We start from the raw sequence: 22735 nt of genomic DNA on the forward strand, positions 1-22735 counted from the left end.
TACTGCTGCTGAAAACCACAGATGAAGTGTGTAACAGTCCACAGCACTACTGACTTGAATAGGCTGTGGATTGCAAGTCCTGCCTGCCCTAATACCATAAACCCCAAGAGCTTCAGAAGTAAAAAAGGAAAATGTATTAACAGCAGAATTACAGTATCTTCTTTTAAACAAAGTAGGCTAGAAAAATGATCTCTCTAAAGGAAACTTAAGCCTGTTTTACTCCAAATACAAATGAAAGCACAAGAATATTTCAAAACTTTATTAGAAATGAGAAGAGCTCTGTTTATTTTACACAAAGATACAATGGCTTTGCTCAGGAACCTAATACCTTCATTCCTTCATCCAGGAATCCATGAATAAATCTCACTCACAAGGAAGCAAGTTCTCATTATTTCCAATAATCATCACCTATAGCGTATAATGTTCAACATACTAGTGGGTTCATTTCTCTAGAGGGCTTGGTTTAGGCTCCTGCTGATGACCTGTGGTTGGTTATATACAGTAAAGATGTGGTAATGCTTCTACCAACCAGACATAGAAAAAGAAGAATTTAATATACAAAGCTGTACTGTTTAAAAATAATATAAATCATTTACAATTTGTGTAAAATGTATTTTTCAAATACATGGTTTTGGAAGATCTATATACAAAAGAAACAATCATAGTAAGAAACCCCTGGGCTAAACAGACATGTCCATTAAGCAACTTTTATTCAATTGGTTGAGAACTCAATGCTGAAACATAAGAATAAAATGCTTAAATTAACAATACAAGTACCAGGAAATCTGTGAACAGAAGCAGGGCAGGTCACCAAGTACTGGTGTTCCATAAAGATCTCAAAATACATTGAGAGCAATGGGCCCAAATGGTAAAAGGGGAGAGAATGAGAGTGGGAGCAATTTACTGCACAGTAGTTACCCAATTGTGACTTCACAGTCTAAACACGTTAGATAAACCCACAACATTCTTTCATTAACCTATCCCATGAACCAAATGAATGTGGGAAGATTGTTTTCACCTTGTAAAAAATACAAAAATGATGTCCACTGACTGAATAAATATACTTAACAAGTTGCAAGATAATACCTTTATTTTACACAAAATTTCAGACCTAGAAATATTTAATTAAATAATTTCATGGCTGTGATATATACCTTTTGAAATTTTCCATACTAAAATAAAAACTCTGCAATTACATATAAAAAGACAAAATACACTCGCAAAGGAAATTAGTCCACTGAAAACAATTTTTTTGTCCCGTGTTCCACTGTAAACATTTTCTTTCATGTTTTTTTCTTTTCTTAAAAAGACAACAAAAATAGTTTTGCATAATTATCTGTGCTCGCACACTACAAAGAGTGGAAGACACCAGCTGCAGTTTTCAGTAAACTACATTCCCTTTTGCAATTGACTTTGTCCCACTTTTCCAAAATAGGGCACTCTGCTGTAACATGTGTACTTTGGCAGTTCTGATGGAGCAAGCGCACAAATTTGACCTTTTTTTGCTAACCATATCCAGCTGGTTAAGTGACCATACCTATACAGGGACTTTAATCTGGGATTTTACCATATTGTGATAGAGGAATTTATGTATGGTTGATTACTGCATCCAAACCAGCCCACTGTACAAAAGCTGTAAGAGGAGGTTTGTTTGGGCCTTGCTGAGAAAGAAGAGAAAAGTGCCGTTTTTTGAGGATGGATGTTTGTTATTTTTTTCCTTTCCTTTTTTTTGGATTACATTCAACCCTCACAGGGAGTCCATTTTTTGATGTTAAAAGTGGCGGCGAGAGGGAGTGAGAGGCAGGATAAGTTTGCAAAGTGCAGGAGGTGGGAGTGGCCACAAGGTGGGACCAGGAGACTGGGAAGTATGGAGGAGGAGGAGGAGGCGAGGCAGTCGAGTGCTATTGGCCACTTGCTCTGGCTCATCACTATGCACGTCTCCACGGAGGCAGCAGAATGCTGAGAAGGCAGAGGTGGGCAGGGTGGGGGGGGGAGAGGTGCGGTATCTATCACCTGCACTCGACAGCAACAGTGTTCTGGGTGGGGGAGGCTGAGGAGGGGCTCATGCCTGTGTCAGATGAGCCGGATGACGTGGAGGCTGTGGTGTGGGACACTGTCAAGCAGAGGGAACACATCAGTAAAATGCTCATATGTACACCAGGTGCACATTAAATCAACTTTCTCCCATCAACCATCATCATTTATGCCAGTAGAGAGGACTACAATCTTACCTTCCCTCTCCTTCTTTTTTAATCTCTTCCGTCTTCTATCAATAGAGGCCACCTCAGATTTCAACGACATGTAGTATTTCCTGATTTCCTGCAGCTTCTCTTGCAGGAAAGCAATTCTCTCAGCACTTGACATGTTGTCCAGCTCATCTGCAAAATCAAAAATAGCGATCAGTCAGGAGAGAACAGACATTTTTACCTGCAACTAATTCTGGGAATCACTGCCTATTCAACATAAAACAACTGCTGAGTAGTTATGTGGAAGCATAACCTGAAAACATCTTACTAAAATCTGTCAAAGAAAGCTTAAATAACTCATAAACAACCTATAGAATTACCTTAAAGACAGTGAGATTTAACAGTGTTTAGTCTAACTTACTGAGCTGAAATGTCCACTTGTATGACCGTGCAGAGGGGAAGGACTGTTTGTCTTTGTGCTTGTCTTTCTCCATGTCTTTGCTGCTGGGAGATGCAAGACCAGGAGAGCGGGAGAGCTTCTGGGCTTTGGTTAGGTTGGAGTGTTTCACAGGAGTCAGCTTATTAGAGGTGTCTATGGCAGGCAGGTCTTCACTGTCACTGCTGTGACCTGAGGGAAGATGCACGGAGGTGCAGGTCAGCATTATTATGTACTGATCATTATGATCATTTTGTAAGGTAATTCATGAAGAAATTGTCCTAAATTTGTAAAGCATGCAAAAATTTCCATTACAAATGAGGTTCTATTAAAATTAACAATCAAATATACTGAGATTTTGGAATTATTTCCATGTCAGGCTTTCAAACATTCAGTATTTGTACTGCTGAGTACTACTTTAATTGGAACAGTTATTCAAATCGAGTTTGCTAATATACCATGCCATTAGGAATCTAGCCACTTCTCTTTACAAGTATTCAAAAAAGATCCCCTTCATTTACTTTTCAGTGGTGCTAGACAACATGGCAGTTACCTGATGCCATCTACAACATTATTATTTAAAAGGTACTCATGTCATTTTTAAACACCAGGAAATATAAACTCAGATTCAAGTGCACTACTGGACTACCTATGCAAACACAACCTTAGAACAGGATACTCACCTGCGCCATTCTTTTCTGCAGTGGAAGCTGTGCTCAGCCTTTTCTGGTTGCGTTTCTGCTTCTTGGCAGGTGAGGTCATGTTGCAGTCCAGCAATCTTTTCTGACCTACAGCAAAGAACAACTTTGTTAAATGTAAAGAAGGCAAAAACAACCTAGCCAAAATTATTAAAGGCGTAGTGCAAAACCACTGACCATGAACATAAGTAAACTGATATGTGGAGAGTTCTGACCAACCTCTGTCTTTGCCATCCCTCTCCTGAAGGGAGATGCTGGAGTTGCTGGAGCTGGCACTGGCATCAAAACCATGTGGGGATCCATTCTCCCCAAGCCCCTCCTGTGATTCAGCCACACTGTCTACCTCAATTGTGGCGTCACTCTCGCTCTTGATGCTGTGGGACTCATCCGGGCTGGGGGTGGAGGATGGCGAGCAGAGCCGAGGAGCCCCTGCTCCTGCTAGGCTGTGAGGGAGGTGGGAGGTAGGCTGAAGGGGCTGTAAGGGTTGTAGGGGTTGGAGGGGCTGGGGCTGAGCTGCAACAGGAGCAGGAAGCTTCTCCTCCCTCATCACCAGTAACTCCTCTCCTGATGGTTTCTCCTTCTCTTCAGGGTCATCCAGATCCACCTCATGACACACCAGTGCCTCTGGGCCTATCCGGGGCATCAGCTCCTCATCGGTGACCACTGAGGTGTCCTCAATCGTTAACAAACCCGGAAGAGGTTCCACTCTGACCTGAACTTCTCTGGTAAGAGAGGGCATTTCTGTTTTGACCTCTGGTTCTTCAGTAGGAACGTCTACTACTGATGCTGGTGCAGGTGCTGCTGCTGCTGCTGCTTCTGGTGCAAGTGGTTCTTCTACTTTCTCCACAGCCTCTGCTTGTCTTTCTGCATCTGATCTTTTCTCTGGTGACAGAGTCTTTGGTTGAGACGGAGTCTTAGGTTCCTCTTTGCGGTCAAGACGAACCTTCTTGTCAGGCGTCCGCTGCTCAGTGGCTTTGCGCTTGGCTATGTAACCTCTCCCTGGAGGGCTAACATCCTCAGTAGCAGAGTCCGTGTCAGAGTCTGCCTTTTCAGGCACTCTTTCTGTAGGGCTACTGTGTACAATCTCCTGAGGGTTCTTAGCCTGGCGTGGGAGAGTGCAGGGCGCCTCAGGCTCAGTGTGATTGGGAGTGGTAGGCAGCTGTGTGGGAGTCTCAGACCCAGGTTCCCTCTGGCGAGCCCTTTTTCCTCTTGATTTGGGAGATTTGTCATCAGACTCTGGTGACAGGGCCATTTCTTCCTCAGGCTTCTCCACATCACTTTTCTCCTGGGGTAGGAGTTTCTCCTGAGGACTGCTAGGACACTCTGCCTCAGCCTGGGCAGCTTCTACCCTTCTTTTCTCCTCTTGCCTTGCCTCTTCCTCCTCCTGCTTTCGTGCTGTGGCAGGGTCAGTTGTCTCTGTCCATTCGGGCTTCTTCTCAGGAGAGTCCTCACACTCGCTCTCCTCTGATGAATTCCCAGAGTCTACAAAAAGAGCAAGAGTAGAGATTTTAAAAGCTGAATAAATCAAGTATTTTGGATTTTAGGAGTTAAGTGGGTTAACAGTAAAATTTTGTCTCCAAATAAACGGCAAAATAAGTACAGTAACATACCATTGGATGCCCTGTCTGAATCGTACATCCCAGACGTTCTCCTTGTGCGCCGACGAGGAGTTCCTGCCAGGACACATGTAACATTAAGCCAAACAACAAAAGATCTACAAAACTGACTACCTGTGAGCTCCTCAGAAATGCAATTATTCTCATTATAATGCAGTACAGAGTCTTACCTTCTCCATTGGGCAGAGTGGATGGGTCTGTGGGACGAGAGCTTTTGCTGCCTGATCTTCCCTCACTGCTGGGGGTTTTGGATATACTGCGAGAGGTGCTGGGAGGGGTGGACTTCAATGGAGGGCGACCACGTTTCACACCTGTTTTTGTCTGTTTGTCCTCCTCTTTCTCCTTCTCAGAATCATCTTTATTCTGGTAGGAACAGCAGAGCTGTTGTCACAGATCTGTATTCCAGAGCAAGGTATTCTACAGAGTCCTGACATTAATTCAAACTAATATGACTCACTTACCTTGACTTTCTTTTTCTGTCTTTTCTTCGTCCCTCCTTTATCAACAGGCCATATAATTCGATCTGCTTTGACCCACTCGTCATATCTGTTGTGCAAATAAATTTCAAACATGAACATGTTATTGGCTGGATGTGCAAATCATAGACAGTCTTTCAAAAAGGCAAAATCAGGAACTTTAGAAATAAACACTAATGCAATCCAGACCATGAAGAATGAACATTGTTACTGCATAAGCCCAACTGATCAGCACTCAATATTCATTATACATCAGCAATAAATTCTGGTAATGACTGTGGTCAAATTAATGGTATGAATCAGAGGGTTTTTAAACAACCAAGTGGTGCAAGATCCCAAAAGAAAAAAGAAAAGTAAAAAGTGAAACAATTTTCAGTACCATTTCCTCTTTGCACTGCACCAACCCTTTTAAACCTAATTCCACCTTCATACTCACCTCACATTCCATCCATAGTAATGGACCAGATAGAGGACTTCTCCATCATCAGTCTCTGTGTTCTTTATGTTGGCTTCATAGATTTTCTGTGATTTTCCTTTGCCATATTTGACCTTTACTTTTGTTCCTGTGACAGAGTGTTCAGAGTCCTCATACCTATCCTCGTCCTCCCTCTCATCTCTGTAAAATAGGGTAAGAATTCTCAAACAGGAGTACTGTTCCAAGAAGGTGACCAATCTAACAAAAAGTCCTTTCCAAAACATCTAAGATAGCTCTATTGGAACAAACATTCACAATCTTCACAAAAGAAAGTTGTTGTGTCAGAAGAAAACAGCAAATGAATATCAAAATGTAGAATGAGTAGGCTAAAAGCCAGGTGTGAAGTGCAGAGGCTAATCAGACAGCCATGGAAAATGTGACATCATAGGACATCAGTCAAAAAAGCAAAGCCATTCTCTGGCATCATCATATTTCCTCCTGCTGAGCATACATAGCCACAACGTTAATAACTAACGAGTAAAGGCCAAATAGTAGGACAAATCCATAAAAATCACATAAAAGCTACATTTTGAAAGTTAACTATATGCATCATAAATCCAGGTTTGGTCACAAATTACCAAATACTTGTGTAATAATGATGTACCTTTCTCTGAGCCTGGATCTTTCACCCTCATCCTCCTCATCTTCCTCTTCTTCCCGATCATCTTCCTCCGAGTCTTTGTCAGACTCTTCAAGCCGGCGGCTACGCCTCTTTCCTGGATTATCTACCTCAGGCTTCTCCTTTTGCTCCTCTCCACTGCCCTCTCCTCCTCGCACCTCTTCTTTCTTTTTCTCCTCTTTCACCTTTTCCTGTTTGACAGCCTCCTTTCCTTCGGCTTTTCCAGGAGCCAACGCACAGCGCCGCCGGCCCTGACAAGAAATAGGCAAGATTACATGGTTTCTAAATTCTCTGACAAAATAAAAGAAAAAGATTAAACATAAAAGTCACTACAGAACTACAGTGGACCAGGAATCACGCCTGAGCGGTTACCCTAGAAATACACTGAAGTGTATCATGTTAGTGGTGACCTTAATTTGTTAAAAAATAAATAGAATGAACAAGCACTAATACTGAAGGACTAATTATGGCTTGCTGTAAATGTAATGTTACTGTATACTGCCACATATCTAATAAATAGCCATACTCTAAGCTTAAAGCCACTGCCAAAAATGCATGCCTACAGGGACAGCATCAATGACTCAAATGTCTCCATAGTATTATTTCTTCCCAAACAGATTACCAGTCACAATCATTTGTAGTTAATTGTAGAAATGTTGTTACTAAATCTAAATTAAGACTGAAAATCTCCAATTATATAATTTGCCATAAGATTTTCCATTGTTGAGATCTTGGCAGTTACAGAACAGAAAATTCAACCATGCAATATTCATCCTCAGTCCTACTTACAAGAGAGTTACAGTATTTCTAAATACTAATATTTGAGTTTAATAACTCAAAAACTCATCGGTTTAGACACAGTCTGGATGATATTCTAATAGAGAGTAGGGGAAAGTCAGACAGCCAAGAGAAGTGTGACATCACATGACATCAGGTCATGAAAGCAAAACCATTCTCTGGTATCATCATGTGAAGTTGCCCCTAACAAACCATACAATTCATCCACACATCAAAACCCAACAGTGATCTATATTAACATGCAGGGCTAACTGCAATTAATGGATTGCTTCCTGCCCAGGGGAGAGGAAAGAAAAAAAAAAGAAAAAACAAAAAACAAAACAGCCTTCTCTCACCCTAGGGGAGCAGATATCTTTGCGGCTTTTCTCATCGTCTGCGTCAGACTCGTCTCCATCAGCTTTGTCCTTGCATTGCTCAGGCTCATCTTTAGTCTGCTGAGTAGGATCACCTTTTTCCTCATTTTCCTCCACCTTTTCCTGCTTAACAATCTCCATCTCTGGCTGGGGGACTGGCCGAGGTTCATTATGGTGCACTGTCCTGAACTCGATCTTAGCTGATCGGCAATACTCTTCGAAGCCATACAGATACCTGAAAGAAAAATTGCAGTTACTCTTTTCATTCAGCTCTTGTTCATTTGAGCATCCTTTGACTTGATATTAGATGTTAAAAAAAATCTGTACTTGTACATGTATCCTTCTAAGTACCAAACTAAGTTATCATCAGCACTTATCAGGTATCACAGCTTGTGTTACTTTTAAAGAAACTCACATAGTAAACTCTACCAGAAGTATTATAGCTTTAACAGAATCTCTTAATGAAAGATGAAAGGGGGTAAAGCTTTAGGAAACCCTCATACTTAAACAAGTCTCCCACTCATGTGTAGAGGACTACTATATGACAATGTGCTTCAAAGCTACATTTTCATTATAGCATTACAGCTACTGGAATGTAGCTTGTGCTCTGTACATACTATCTGAGGTAGTCATGCAGCTGAGTATAGGGTTAAACAAATAACCACTGGCTAGCTAAACAACTAAGAAGGAAGTGAGCATAAACACACATTCTGCCCTCTTCACTCAGCAGTCAAATATCCACAACACAGAGACACTTTAGAGTGTCAGAGACAGCAGTTAGCACATTGTAAGAACACAGCATATTCTGTGAACTGCACAAGAGTACTTACTTTCTATAAGCCGTCTTCACGTTATAAGAGGCAGCCGAATTTAACACAGGAATTCCCAGATCCATATAGACCTGTTTCCATACAGAACCACTCTCAATCTGCAACAAAAACAAAGTCATATTGTTATTTTTTCCTAGACAACTTAAGAAAACATTTCAAGATTACTAGATATTCCAGGACATATCGAGGTGGCTAATGCATCAAGGGAGGATCAGATAGCCAAGAGAAACATGACATCACTTGACATCAGTCGAATAAGCGAAACCGTTCTCTGTGATCATCACTTTAACCCCCTTCCTGGCAATGCACATTACAACTTTTTACACATTTGAAATACAATGAAGGAAATTGCATCCAAATGTCCAAACCTGTCAATGTTAACTAACAAGCCCTCCATTTGATCAGTGATAAAAATTTCAGGTCTTATTTGTGATATCATTTGCAGTGCAGTTCGATTCACATTCATTTCATGATCTCTCCTGGAACATATGGAAGATCTCGCACATGGAAGAGCGGAGAGCTTCACGATAAATAAATGTAGATGCGAGTGTAATCAATGAATGCAGTAAAGATGCAAAGGATGCTTACACTGTCACAGCCCCCATGTTGGTGAACCAGCCTGAAGAGCTTGAAGAGGTTCAGGTCCTTGTAGCCCAGCACAGGGGGTTTGTTAATTGGTGTCCCTGGGGAGAGAGAGGAAGTTCAGATGAGCACTGCAGAGAGGAAGCATACTGCAGAACTAGTCACACGGTGCATCTCAGAAGTACAGTGCGTGACGATGAAGGCAGTACCGCTTATGGTCACAGACCATGAGCTGCACAACAAAGACCTCTTACAAGAAACTTGTTTAAAGATCGCTGGCTAAACTGTGACTAAAAACTGGGTTGTTTGTAGAATCTTCTTGGATGATGCCTGTGCTGTCTTACCTCTGTCTTCCATGAACTTGTAAAGCTGTTGTAGGAAGTGGTCCCTCTCTTCTGGGTCTGGTTCATCATCAGGCTTGAGACAGAGAAATATTAACTGAAGGGCTTAATGGATAAGATCAAGATTCAAGCTACTGACTACCAGCTGCTACCACAGCAGTGGAGCAGAATTAAGAAACTACTCCTATTTATATGAAGAAAACTTTAAATGCAGAGAAGCATGACAGAGTTAGCAACCATTAGCATTAGAAGACTAAATGAACATTGTTCAATTCATAGAACTTTCTTAGCTTTTTAATTGGACATACTCAAGAGCACAAATTTAGTGTCCAAGGTTAAATCAGACAGCCAAGAGAAATGTTACATCACATGACATCAGTCAGGTAAGCGAAACCATTCTCTGCTATCATCATGTTTAACCCAACATGCTAGTGTCGCTATCCAATATCAAATGAACACAGCAAGGCCTGCATTGTTTTTATGTCTAAGCCACTCAGACAACTACCGTGTGAAAATATGTCCGTGTTATGGTGAATTAGTCAACACAAGTTAAGGATGCACCTTGAACAGTAACCATTCTGTCTTTTTTTAAAAAAAAAAAAAAAGGTCAACATGTACCAAAAATCAAGTATGTTTCACAGGGCTACACCAATGTTTGGTTACTCCAGAGTGGAATATACATATGAAGAACATTACAAACTTGCTTTTAATTGCAAGAACCTGGGACTTTTGAGTTTCAAAGACAGCAGACAGACCGAAACCACAAAAGCTGTGTAGGAGCACCGCAAATCATTCACAGGAAATGAGACTGAAACCAGCTGTCAAGACACTGTTCTCTTAAAATATTGCCACATTTCAAATAAAAGCAACGCCAAGTTTAGTGTTACGTAGCTACTGTGAAGATGGCTCCATCACAGGGAGAGCTAACTTTGAGAGCTGCAGAGGCAGAGAGTATTACTCAAGTGAGGAGAGAGAAGCTCTTGTGATGAGCTGCAGCCTTGAGATTTAGACCTGCCCACAAACACATCTGGCACGCCTCCACTGGCACTCAGCCAATCCGCACAGTTCTTTCTCAACCATAGGAAGTAGGGGTTGCCATGGAAGCAGTGTCGGAAACCAAGCAAATGGCTATTTGTCCGAGTGCTGGGAGCAGGAAGAATGAGGCATTGTTGTCCTGAGACTGGGGGTTTTCCCACATGCTGGGGCTATTCACTGGCCTCACTCAAGGTGCTTTAGGCCATAAGATGTGAGAGCCAAGGAATGCCTTTACAGATCAACATAAATACTGATTCAGCACCACCACATTATTTACTCACACTGCTAAAAACACTTTCCATCAAAGACTGGGCACATGTTTACTTTATGGATGTAACTCGACGTCATAGTGCTCATTAACCAAAATGCCACACAGCCATCAAGCTTTTAATATGACGATAATTACACATTATTACTCAAAGACAAAAATATCTCCAATGCTTATTATTAAATTTAATATCACTGTTGTTAACAACAACAACAACAACACTTTTAAAAGAGGCCAGATATGGCTTACATGATGGAAAAAGGCTATACATCATATTACATTATCCTATGGCTTACTTTGATGGCCTGATGCCCATTACAGGCAGTATCCTACCTCTTCTGGCTCTGGCTCCTTCTCCTCTTCCTCACTTTCCTTGCCTTCACCATCATCACTGCTGGAGGATTCCAAAATTTCACTCATATCCATCTTCCAGCCATCTGGGACCTGCTTGGTCTGGAGGAAGAGCAATGCTTCTTCAAATCCTGCAAAAAACAGGACCAGAGTGAGATTTTGGCAATGGGAAAACTCAAAACGCAGAGATGTTAGCTCACACATATACATGCATACCCTTCTTGTTAGAGTACTCTGATTTGGAGATTGTGTCCTCACTCATGTCATGAACCTCATTACGAGCCACAGTATAACTATAAGAAAAGGAACAAAATCATGTTTGACAACGTTCAAGTTCTGACAATGTTGCAGGCTTGCAAACAAACAAAATGGAAGACAAAAAATGCCAGAGTTTAACTTACAATTTGGAATCAGCAAATGATCTCACTAAGCATTGGTCCTTTTTGACAGTTAAGTCATCATTGCAGCTGGGAGATACCACCTTGGACAGATAAACAAACCACAAAGTCAGTTCAATATTTCTTACACATAGATTCAGCAATCACAAGTATCTGGATTTAGCAGAGAGATCCAAGTTGTACAATAAAAAATAAGAAAAATCAATATAACTATCAGGGCTTCAAACCAGTTCAAGGAATAAAAGTCAGAAACAAACAGTATTTTACTAGGAACAAAAACACAACAGAAAACAAAACCATACTTTGGTTCTGCAGGATAAGATGTTAAAGTCTCCGTTGCAAGTTAATAATGTTATTTTTCGTTCCATGTGGCCCACAACATAAGAATTTGAACAAGACCACTGTTAAATGTTTTGCTGCCGAACTTCCAAATATCTCTGGATCAATGGCATGTCTGGCATGCTTTTATTCAATCTATTATTTTACGCACACTATACTGCATCTCGGGAGTTGAACGAAGGAAGTAGCTAAAGCTATGTTATAGGGCAGGGGTGCACAACTCCAGTCCTGGAGGGCCAGTGTCCAGCACAGTTTGGAGGTTTCCCTGCTCAAACACACCCATTTAACCTGGCAATTAACAGATAAGTGTAATCAGGTGTGTTGGAGCAGATAAATCACCAAACTGTGCTGGACACCGGCCCTCCAGGACCAGAGTTGTTCACCCCTGTTATACGGTCTTCAGGCTTTTTGTAGTCTTTTGCTGATATTACATAGATGAACCAAAGTAATATAAACTTGTAGATAATAGCATGCCGTACACTGTGAGAAGACTTAAGGCTATTTGAAATTACTTAAAGTTTGAGTGATTTAGGCATGCATCTCAATACCAAGTGGTCATTAACTTCTATTACTTGTTAGTTACATTAGCCTCACAGCTCCAGTTAAAACTAAAGCAGCAAACTTCAAATGCCAGTGAGAAAATGCTGGAGACCATGAAGACCACAGGGCAAGTTGACAAGTGTTCACTGATAGAGCAAGGTAAATACATATGGTGTACATTTTGTTGATGTTCTGTAAACCTATTATTATTTGAAAACGTCTTCCAATGCAAGAGCAACAGCTCCTTTTTGGGGCTTTAAATGAGAAGCCCTAATGCTGCATCTTCAGTTTCCTCAATGTCGGCTTTATATCATAGTGGGCAACCTTGCAACCTGCTCTAAAAAAAAAAATACAAAATAAAAAACACAGGCAGGTTCTGAAAGGCTGACAGAGCTCACCAGGGCATGGTACCAGGATGCTCGCTCTGGCCCTGTCTGAATGAAGGCAACTTTCCCCAACAGGTCATCATTCAGCCGCCGTCTGTCATCATCCTCTTCCTCACTGGATGAAGACTCCTTCTCCTCCTCCGCACTAAATCATGTAGCAGAGATGAATGAAAGTATGATTTTTTAAAAAAACCAAGTCAAATTAATCACTCTGAAAAGAAAAGTGAGACAAATGGTGGAAAACAGCAGAAACTAAACATGGACTAAATTTCTACTTGATGTTTCAACAGTGTTTGAGGTTAATGACTAGTTGAGAAATAAGACACATGCAGTCTTAAGCTGCTTTCACACTGAACACGGAAGGTGCTGCGCCCACTGCTCACGTCAGTGCAAGCTGCTTTTCACGCCTTTCGTGGTAAGCACTGTGCTTACCAGTTGGACATAAAGTGGGTGGCACTTTCTGTACATTAAGGGAGGGGCTTCTGAAGAGAACAGAAAGACAGAGAACTTCCCAAGTTTAATTAAAGCTGAACCATTGGAAATAAATTGTGAATCTGGAAAGACCAGAGCACAATCTAACATAGGGTACAAGATAATGCAACTTTTTTTTTTTTTGATGTCATTGAACAGTTTCGAGTATAATGTGCTTTTGGTCACCTTGTCATGTTATCATTTCAATATCAATCAATTTACACAGTAATGAGACAGGTATTTCTTGAGATTAACCCTGAATGTTTTTTTGATTACTGAATTTCATAGACCACTGAATTTAAACCCAGATCATTTTTATTGCAGTAATATAGCACCCATTTTGAAGCATATAAACCAGGGGTTTTCCACCTTTGCCTCAACCTTTTCCACCTTTAAGCCTACTTGTTCATACCTTGAAAGCATAACAGCCCACAAGAAATATTTTTTTTATTTAATAAAAATGTTATTTTTCCTTTTACTAAGTGCTAACATTGAAAAAACTGAGATTTAGGGCCTGAATCATATCATATTGTTTATTTTAACCACAGAAACCTTGTAATGAAACCTTTAAAAAATGTAATGATGTTTTTTAAAAAATTGGAAAAAAGAAATGTTTGCCTACGAAGTAGGTAGCTTTTAGGACACTGATGTTATGGAAACAACAGTCCACTTAAGAACCTGCAGGCCATAGTGTTAGCGTAGTCACCCTCAACTCCACCCCTTCATATTTGCTTTTTTATGACTGGTCTATCAATTTCAAGTTACCCAATCAGGTCACTGATGCTTGGTTGCAAATACATTCGGGTATCTATGTGCCAAAATGCATATCCTCGCTATTATTGTATTTCTCTCTTATAAGCAGCAGCTCACGCTGCAGGAACGATATGAATGTCTATCAAGAGTCAGACGTTAAAATATACAGACACAGCACTGATGCGGAGCTAGAAGAAGAGAAAAGCATATCCTGATGTTGAATTACTTTGTTTGCTGCAGATCATCGCAAAAACGTCGTCCCATCAGCAGTGAACTGAACCAGGATTGGAAGCGGACCAAGACCCACAGTTTTCGCTAGAAAATGGTTCAAGTATTTGGTGCAAACCCAAGTATGGGTTGAGTGCATGCACAAATGGTCAAAACAGACCAAACTAAACAAAAAGTTTGGTATGTCCACACCAAACAAGCTAGCTGTGAAAGCGCCCTGAGAAACTTCTCCATCTCTGACTACCTAGCTATCCACATCATGTGCCTGTGCCTGCCTGGACTCAAAACTGATAATGTTCAATTAGTTTCCTCTCACTTATATTGTTGATCATTTGAAAAACTATTTTTACAACTTATTTATTATTAAGTACATTTTTTGGCTTGTTTTTCCCACTTTCAAATGTTTTAAAACAAAGTGCCGTTACCAGCCCAGTATAAACTATTGCCTCCCCCTGAGTCTAGACCCATGGACCACTAGAAGATGCATCATGGCCCACTTTGTGGTCCATGGCCCAGTGATTGAAAACCCCTAATGTAAACAACCCACAGTGAGAACTAGCCAGGCTAAAATACAGCCTCCACGTGGCAGAGTTAGTATTAATAGTTAACGCACTGTTACCAGTGAACCACCTAAAGTAAACAATGAGAGAAGTCTATATCCCTTCTAATATAAATTACAAGATTTCTTTTTTTTTTCTACAGATTCATGAAAAAATGTGGTCAAAATGTGTCCAAAATAAATGATGGAAGGACATACCAAACAGACACATGCCACTGCTCTTGCACTGGCCGAGCTTTGATATGTCTGTAGAGCATCACACAAAAGTTGAAAACATTAAACCCTTAGATGACCCTGCTTATGAGCCTCGACAAACTCTGCTTTAGTTTAGTTAATACATCTTCCATATCACACCTCTCACTGGTATATTACAAATTACTTGTCTTTTCAAGAACTGTATTTTAGATTGAACATAATGCAGAATGCAGGGACCTGGACAACACATACCTGCTTTTACACAAAGTCAAAGAGACAAGTCATCTTGTATCCTAGGCCATCTTGTATAGATGACTCTTACTAACATGCAGTAAACACCTTAGACTTCACACTTCAGATACTATCCTCCCTGAAGTGGTAAGTGGTGAGGGCTGGTTGCTGTTTGGTGTGAAGTCAAAGATAAACAAGTTTTTAGAAACCATCTCTACCACGTCAAATATTAAACGATCATGACCTCAGTCTTTAAAGTCCAAATTCACATTAGTAAAAACACAGGCTAACTCCTCCTAAAGTGAAACACGGCAACGTGACCTCAGGACGTAAAGAGTAAAACTAAGCATTATGAAAAGTACTTGTAGCTAGTAGAGGGTTATGGCACTGGAAAAGAACAAGAAAAAAAGATGTGGGAAAAACTGAGAATGAAAAAGATAGGGCCAACGAAGCCATTGCTGCAAAAAGTGACAAAATACCGCAGTCAAAGCACCAAAAGTGCAGAGGCAAGTCAATTGTGATAGATGAAGGTAATATTCTAAATCACAATCAAGGTATCTGTGTAAAAACATGCAGTTTTGCCATCTTTTTGGCCTTAAAATTAATGTTTCATTCAATTCATATGAGTCGCAAGTCAGAGATCATTTGAACCATGCGAGTGCTGAAAAAGAAGAGGAATATACAGATGAGCTGCCGCCACAATACACTATATAATGGGCACGCTTTAAGCTCCAACAACTATCAGTGTTGTATCCATGACTGCACTGTAAAGTCAAAATATTGAGATGACCTAAATTTAACATGCTGACAGAAGACTGTGTTATTTATAATGCTGTAGTTTGAACTGAAATTAAGTCAGTATGCAAACAAAATGCCAAGCACAACTTTACAGTCAAATCCCGCTCCAAACTTTAAAGGCTGTCAAAACAAAGTGCTGGAATCAGAAAGAGCAAAGGCCCCCATACCCAATATTTTTGCCATTTAAAACATAAGTACAAGGCAAAAAAGCCCCCTCAAAATAAGAACATGTCAGTGTAATAACACTGACATTTACAATCTGTCTTTGAAGACAAAAAGATTATATCTACACACTGCTTAATGATTTTTTGCCCTGCTTATGAGATTAAACCACCAGCAGTTAGTGTTTCTTAAAAAATATAAATAAATAAAATAAATAAAAATTCACAGTGTCTACTTTTGTACACAAATTCCTCTGAATTTCTGTCACTGGGGACAAAAATGACCTCTTAGAAAAATTTCCTACTTTGTCATTAAGTGGCACTCACAACCTTTCCATGATTTTCTTTGTGCTACAATACTTCTTGGAATTGGCCCAAGAACGGATCAAAGATCAGCACACCTGAAACCAAACATGAAAAACTACTGCTGTTTGCATTCAGTTCAACAGCCCAAAAGAGAAAGCTTTTCTTAAAACATACTGAGGGTAACTGCAAGACCAACACTCCGCAAGACTGAGTAAAACAAACACTTACACTGCCTGAGAAGACCGCCTTCCTCGATTTGTCTTCTTCCCAATGACAGGAGTGCCAAAGTGCTCTGGGTTAGTAAGGGGCAGTTGGTCCAAGGTCTGTTAAAGAAAGCAAAAGAGTTCTATCTGTCCATGTCTTAACAAGACCAGAACTGATGAGATCCTATCCCACTGGGGACATACCTCACTCTCTGCAAAATGCCTTTCACCTTTAAGACACAGTGAAGTTCTTCTAAGTGTTTTCTCATCTCCATCATCAAACACTGGAAAAAAAGATATGTATGTTAATTGACATTATTTTATACATAATTTACAAAGGCATCTCTTGACAAGCAATATACTATCAGACTAGCTTAAGGTGGGGCAGTCACATGGCAGTAGTGGTCACTGAGCAAAGTAGTTAAGACATCCCAGGACTTACCCACAGTGTACCAGCTGGCATCTGTGAGTTTACTGATGACAGCCTCACTGAACACCCCTTCTGGGCTTTTCACTTCCACTGTAGATCCAACCTGATAGCATGAAGACAGATGAATGAAGATATATATATATATATATATATATACACACACACACACACACACACATATACACACACACACACACACACACACACACACATGCACACACGCACGCACCAATACTACTTTTTTCCTTATGATGCCGATACCTAAACCTTTAGTGTCGGCCGATACTAATTCTAACCTAACTCACAAATAAGTCCTAATGTTTATATAATTACATTAGTAAAATATTCTGTTTTGGTGAAATCTATGTTCTGCGTCAAAATAGCATTTACATTTTGGAACATAATTATTAGATGCTTAAGAAAACTTATTTTTGTTTATTTACTGTACATATTTTATATTTACTATTATATAATTAGTAATAGGAACCATGTTCAACAACTTAAATTTAAAATACCTTTAATGTGCAAAACAACTAAAAACAGAACTGAACAGTATAGAGATAAACCTGTGGTGTTTACACATCAGCACACAGCAGCTTCTCTGGCTCAAAAACAGCTGAATGTTATTTCACATCCAATTTCTCAAGTCATTTGTCTCATACATGCATCCTGTTCACTCATTCTGCATCTCTGAGCATTAGTTCAATAAATATCACCACTGTTCACTTTGTCAGTATTAGCGACTTTCAACGTTTATGCTTGCTTGGTTGAAGCAACGGGTTGCCAGGCCCCGCTGATGAGTGATACAACTGACCAACAGAGGTGCACCGCAGGCAGGGCTAGTGGTCGCACAGGCCCAGCTAGTGGACTGCTATGCTTAAGGCTAAATCCAGGCTAAATGCTATCATTATGCCGAGAGTCCGGCAGTTCCTTCCGCTCTCTTAACATTAACTCAAACTGCAAGTGACCACACAGCGGCAGACGAGTGATTTCTAAAAGAAGCAGCTCAAGCTGTTCAGGTAAGTGGCTCCGTTAGTGTGTTCTAAACACCAAAAAACTGCTGTTGCAGATTCTGCCATGAGCATTTTTACTGCTGCTTATCGTCCCACTGCTGACACGTTAGGTTCTGTCTACATGTGCATGCACGCATCAGAAAATGCTTTGTGGCAGTCATAGGTATTGGTATCCCCATCATTGATACCAATACTGCATTTAAGTGCCAGTATCGGCACCAATAACGATACAGTATTGGTGCAACACTAGTTACAAATGTATAACACTCTTAAGGCACCTCTGCTTCCATCAATGAGCTTGAGTACACTAAATATTACTGTCTAACTTGCCAAAAAAGCATTGTAAAAATTTGCTAAAATAAACAAACTGATGCTTGCGCACAATTCATGCCTGAAGACAAAGTCAGTTTGATGAATACTTGACATTGAAGAATCCCTTACCCTCAAAGGCCCTTTGACCTGGTCATCTTGTACAACTTGCGAAGAACTGTCTGCTTTGAGCACCACCTAGAATCACACATATGGTGCACAAGATCAATGAGAAGATGAGGTTTACGGATTAAGATAGAGAGAGAGGGAGAAAGAAAGAAAGTTGTTGTAGGTTCAGTCAAGGTAAAGTAATCTGCTTGTGTAACGGACACACTCTGCACTTCATGATCTGTCACCAAAGGGCTTCTTTGGGCTTCTCCCATGAAAAGCCCAGTTTGGCTCCCTAGAATTCTCTGTCTGAAGGAAAGAACTGGCTCAGGCCATGCCTTCCAATGAATGATGCAGTTCAAGCATTACTACTTTCCTTTTGAAGACTTGTCTTTCATGTTTCAAGCCACTGAACCAGCAAACAGCCACATAGGACAGCATGCCGTCATGACACTCTGCTCAGAAAAACACCTACATAACAAGCAAGCGAGAATCACTAATATTAACACACAAACTTTTTGAACTTCATACCTGCCGAGAGTGTATTTAAAATAAGGTAATTAAATAACAAGGAATATCAAACCTTGGCTAACATAACCAAACAGGACATCTCACTTTTCCTTTCTAAGCCAACTATGCCTTCCAAGATTGCTGGTGCAAAGTGCACTATGTTCTCATCAACGAACAGAAGCACAGTTATCAGAACAAGTCAGCACATGAGTGATGTCCCAGGTAAAAACAGAGATTGTGTCCAAACCCAGTGACACCCAAGATCAGATAGGCAAAACTAAAACAGTACCCTACTCACTTGCACCATGGCTCACTGACACTTTCATTTGACATAAACAAAGCTTCTTCAGCAACAGCTCCCCTGACTGTAACACTTTAAATATTATTTCCAAGCTCAAGAACAACTTTAGGTCACACTGTTTGACTATAACAAGAAGAAACGCTACAATCAACAATTTTACAATATTAGGTACTTACTTTAACTTTCACCATCCGTTTAACAGTCTTAATTTTTGCCTCACAAAAGGCACCTCGGTACTTAGCGCTCACATCCGTTCCCACTGTCAGGTAGGCAGGCTCATCTGCTACCTGAAAAAGAAAAGAACACATCAATATCAAACATACATCTACACGTTTAAAATGATGATAGGTAAACCTTGAAACTAAACCAAAGCTGGACAAAAAACACACATTTCATAATCTACAGAAAGTATATTAGTTCTCAAAAAGCACAAGAGACTTTGCTGAGGACTCTCAATCACTCAACAAACTGGCCTCTCAGAAACATTATAGTAGGCTGGTCACCATGTAAACTCTCTTTACAGATATGTAGCTTACTATGCTCTTGGGAAACTTAGGTCTTTTTCTGCAGTGTACAAATTCTCGCCAGTAGGAACAACAAAGAGAGCAGTTTCCATAGACACGCACTGTTCAACTGTACTTTTGACCAGATAAACCTTTTGTTACTGATGCACAAAAGTGCAGACAAGAAGGCCTTTCACAGGACAGGACAGTTCAACCACACTGGGTGAAACGCTTGTCATGTAATGTGAGGAGGGGGAATATATATTTAAGCAAATGTACACTATAGATTTACAACTAAGCACACGTGTTGTCGATAAACAACTTGCCAAGTCAAAGCTGGCTGCTTGTTTGGCTTCGGCTAGAGAGGCGTCGGCTACACTGCTACAGTGCTCAGCTTCAGGATTTACTGACTTACCTTCATTGTGATGGCTATTTGAGGGAGTCCAGCTCGAATGGTTTGATAGCTGAAAAACAAGAACAACAGAGTGGAGGGGAGAAACTGGGTGAAAATGTGACAGTTTTTTGACGAGGTGCACACAAAATGCAAAACAGAGAGCAGAGAAACGCTAACAGGCTAACGGGCTAGCTACTACTCACGCATTCTTTTCAAGCTCGATGCAGCCTCCCCCCTCCACACACACACACGCACTCACACACATACTCCCTCCCTTCACGGCAAAAATGTGAAGCAAGCTCTTAAGCGCTTTTTCACAAAAACAAGTCTGTAAACGACAGCCGACAACCCCATTTTATACAACTTTCAACGTCTTTTGGGGACGTACAACGCCGAGACCGAGAGGAGGAGGAACAGGGAGAACAGTGCGTGCTCCTTCCCGCTTTACTCACAGTCCGAGTGTGTCACGTCGCCATCATAGCTCGTAGCGCTGCACCATGTCAGGAGCTTTCGCCTTACCACTCTGCTAAGAACCGTATGTTTGACCAACTAACCGCAAATAGTGTCCCGTTTTCCTCAGAAAACTGTCACTAACATCACAGCACATAAGAACGAACGAACAAGGTATCCAGCTAGGTTACAGATATTGGTGGAGAGCTCGGTTCTCTACGACAAGACAAGCTAAAACACAGCCACTCGTCCGGCTTGCTAACCTAGTTAACTAACTAAACCTCGTCAAAACAGTTCACCGTTATTACTGCGATTCAAACAGCCTCACATACCAGTTAAGTCAGCGAGCCAAAAAAGCAAAAGCCAGTTCCGGAACAATGTCGACTCAGTGGCGAAGGTTCTTTTATACACTCATGTTACTCTAGGTACAAGTTTAGCACAGACGAGAAAGTGTCCGATAACGAGTCATTGTGGCCGTTAAACCGATCTCCCCTAATTCCACTAAAGCCAGTTAGCGGGTTTAGCTAAGCTCCGCTCCCTTCACCACGAAAACAAGCCGCCTAGCAGCACGACTAGCACGGCTGGTCGGTCGACTAGCTGGCTAGCACAGCCTCTGCCATTCAAATTTTCGTCGTGTTAATCCCTCCGTCGGGAAAAAACAGTAAAGAAAACACCCCAACCTGTACTTTTTTGTGACCAACGACACAGGGGACTATGGATTTTCGCGAGACAAAAGTTGTTTAAGTGTTATGTCTCAGGTAAAGATACTTACATACTCCTATATGACTGCTCACCACTCGCCTCGGGTTGCAAAGCATAAACGAAATAACAAGCTGTTGAGCCAAGGTTGTGTTTCTCGAAATCCGATTGGCTGTCGTGACCGCGGTGGCCACATTCTTAGAACTGTGATTGGCCCGCTGATGCGTTAAATTCTATAGGACAGAGCCAAACTCGAGACATGATTGGCTAATATGAAAGCGGCGCTACAAACTCGCTTTTCTCATTGGTTGGCAGTGATGCCGAATCCTCACAATTAAAACAACTCGCAGTATTCACTTCATTGGCTGAACGTTTCCCGTCGACAGCTGTCGAAATTGTTTATTGGTTAAAATGTCACCGACACGACCCGCCTCCTCTATTCATTGGTTCATCTGTTTTATTGAAAGGGAACGGGCTTCATTTCAGAGGGAAAAATAGAACGTTTTGCTCTTTATTGCGCATGTCAAAACGGAGGGTTCATTCGCCATTTTGTTCCCATCGTCGTTGTTTTGTCGTACTGAACCTGAGCTCGGCGATCCGGAGGTGAGTCCGAACTGACAACAGATCAACTAAAAGAACATTAATCTATCTATATAAGCTACCTAAACAGTTCAGGGCCTGCTGTGAGCTTATTCGCGTATTAAATATAATTTTACATGGGAGAGAAACGCACTTAAATGCGACAGTGTAGAAAAGGTCAGTTGAAGGCTGTGAGAGTAATGGCGTCTTAATTTCAATTCCGCTTAACGTCAGACTTGGACATTTGACGTAACGGAAGACAACATGGTCGAGGAGAGGTTACAGCCAGATTCATCACATTGGCTTTAACATTTTTTCCTTTTACCTGCTTTGTTTTAGAGATTTAGAAACCTTGTTATATTTCACTCGACGAAAAAAAAATCCTTTTATTGTCCTTGTACAACTACAGTTGTGGGCAGTATAAGGTTAGAGAAGAAAAAACATCCTCACATATGGTCTTATAGGTCATTTTTTCCCTTATACATATTTAATCTACTTGGGGTCTGAAATAAGATGCTACGTGGAGAATCAGACTTTCAAATCACTTTTAAATGTCTTTTTAAAACACTTTTTCTGATGCCAGGTCAGTATATTCAGTGGCAAGTTATTATTTTAAAAACTTAATTATTGTTAAGACTGATTTAACTGGATGTAATTTTACACAAGTCAATTATCCATAAACATAAAATGGAAAAATTCTTAGAACAGAATAGGATGATGTAAGTACTTTTATTTTTAAGTTTCTGTTGAAATTAACTCATAAGCCACAGAAAATCTCTTAAGATGCAAAGCTGTACATAATGTTTC

General features: G+C 40.7%; 1 protein-coding gene and 4 non-coding genes across 5 annotated transcripts; all 5 read right to left on the minus strand.

The window, feature by feature from the left end:
• Window positions 1-313: 313 nt before the first annotated feature.
• On the minus strand, window positions 314-21483 carry arid4a (AT rich interactive domain 4A (RBP1-like)). The gene is made up of 25 exons (XM_036593557.1): window positions 21423-21483; window positions 20222-20270; window positions 19480-19590; window positions 18517-18582; window positions 17075-17165; window positions 16837-16916; window positions 16658-16752; window positions 12740-12872; window positions 11466-11545; window positions 11281-11357; window positions 11047-11195; window positions 9414-9486; window positions 9076-9170; window positions 8488-8585; window positions 7640-7892; window positions 6492-6757; window positions 5849-6028; window positions 5398-5482; window positions 5107-5299; window positions 4931-4993; window positions 3540-4802; window positions 3306-3410; window positions 2608-2814; window positions 2232-2378; window positions 314-2113 (listed from the first exon to the last, which is right to left on the minus strand). Exons 2-25 carry the CDS (start codon window positions 20225-20227, stop codon window positions 2010-2012), a joined length of 4020 nt encoding a protein of 1339 aa, XP_036449450.1. The 5' UTR covers window positions 20228-20270; window positions 21423-21483; the 3' UTR covers window positions 314-2009.
• Window positions 6241-6322, minus strand: LOC118824237. The gene has a single exon (XR_005008589.1). It is a non-coding gene; the product is annotated as a small nucleolar RNA SNORD53/SNORD92 (small nucleolar RNA).
• Window positions 7398-7477, minus strand: LOC118824238. Its single transcript, XR_005008590.1, has one exon. It is a non-coding gene; the product is annotated as a small nucleolar RNA SNORD53/SNORD92 (small nucleolar RNA).
• Window positions 8695-8776, minus strand: LOC118824236. Its single transcript, XR_005008588.1, has one exon. It is a non-coding gene; the product is annotated as a small nucleolar RNA SNORD53/SNORD92 (small nucleolar RNA).
• LOC118824235 lies at window positions 9747-9828 on the minus strand. Its single transcript, XR_005008587.1, has one exon. It is a non-coding gene; the product is annotated as a small nucleolar RNA SNORD53/SNORD92 (small nucleolar RNA).
• Window positions 21484-22735: the final 1252 nt, after the last annotated feature.

The sequence above is a fragment of the Colossoma macropomum genome, unplaced genomic scaffold (genome assembly GCF_904425465.1).
Source record: "Colossoma macropomum unplaced genomic scaffold, Colossoma_macropomum, whole genome shotgun sequence".
Taxonomy (NCBI): Eukaryota; Metazoa; Chordata; class Actinopteri; order Characiformes; family Serrasalmidae; genus Colossoma; species Colossoma macropomum.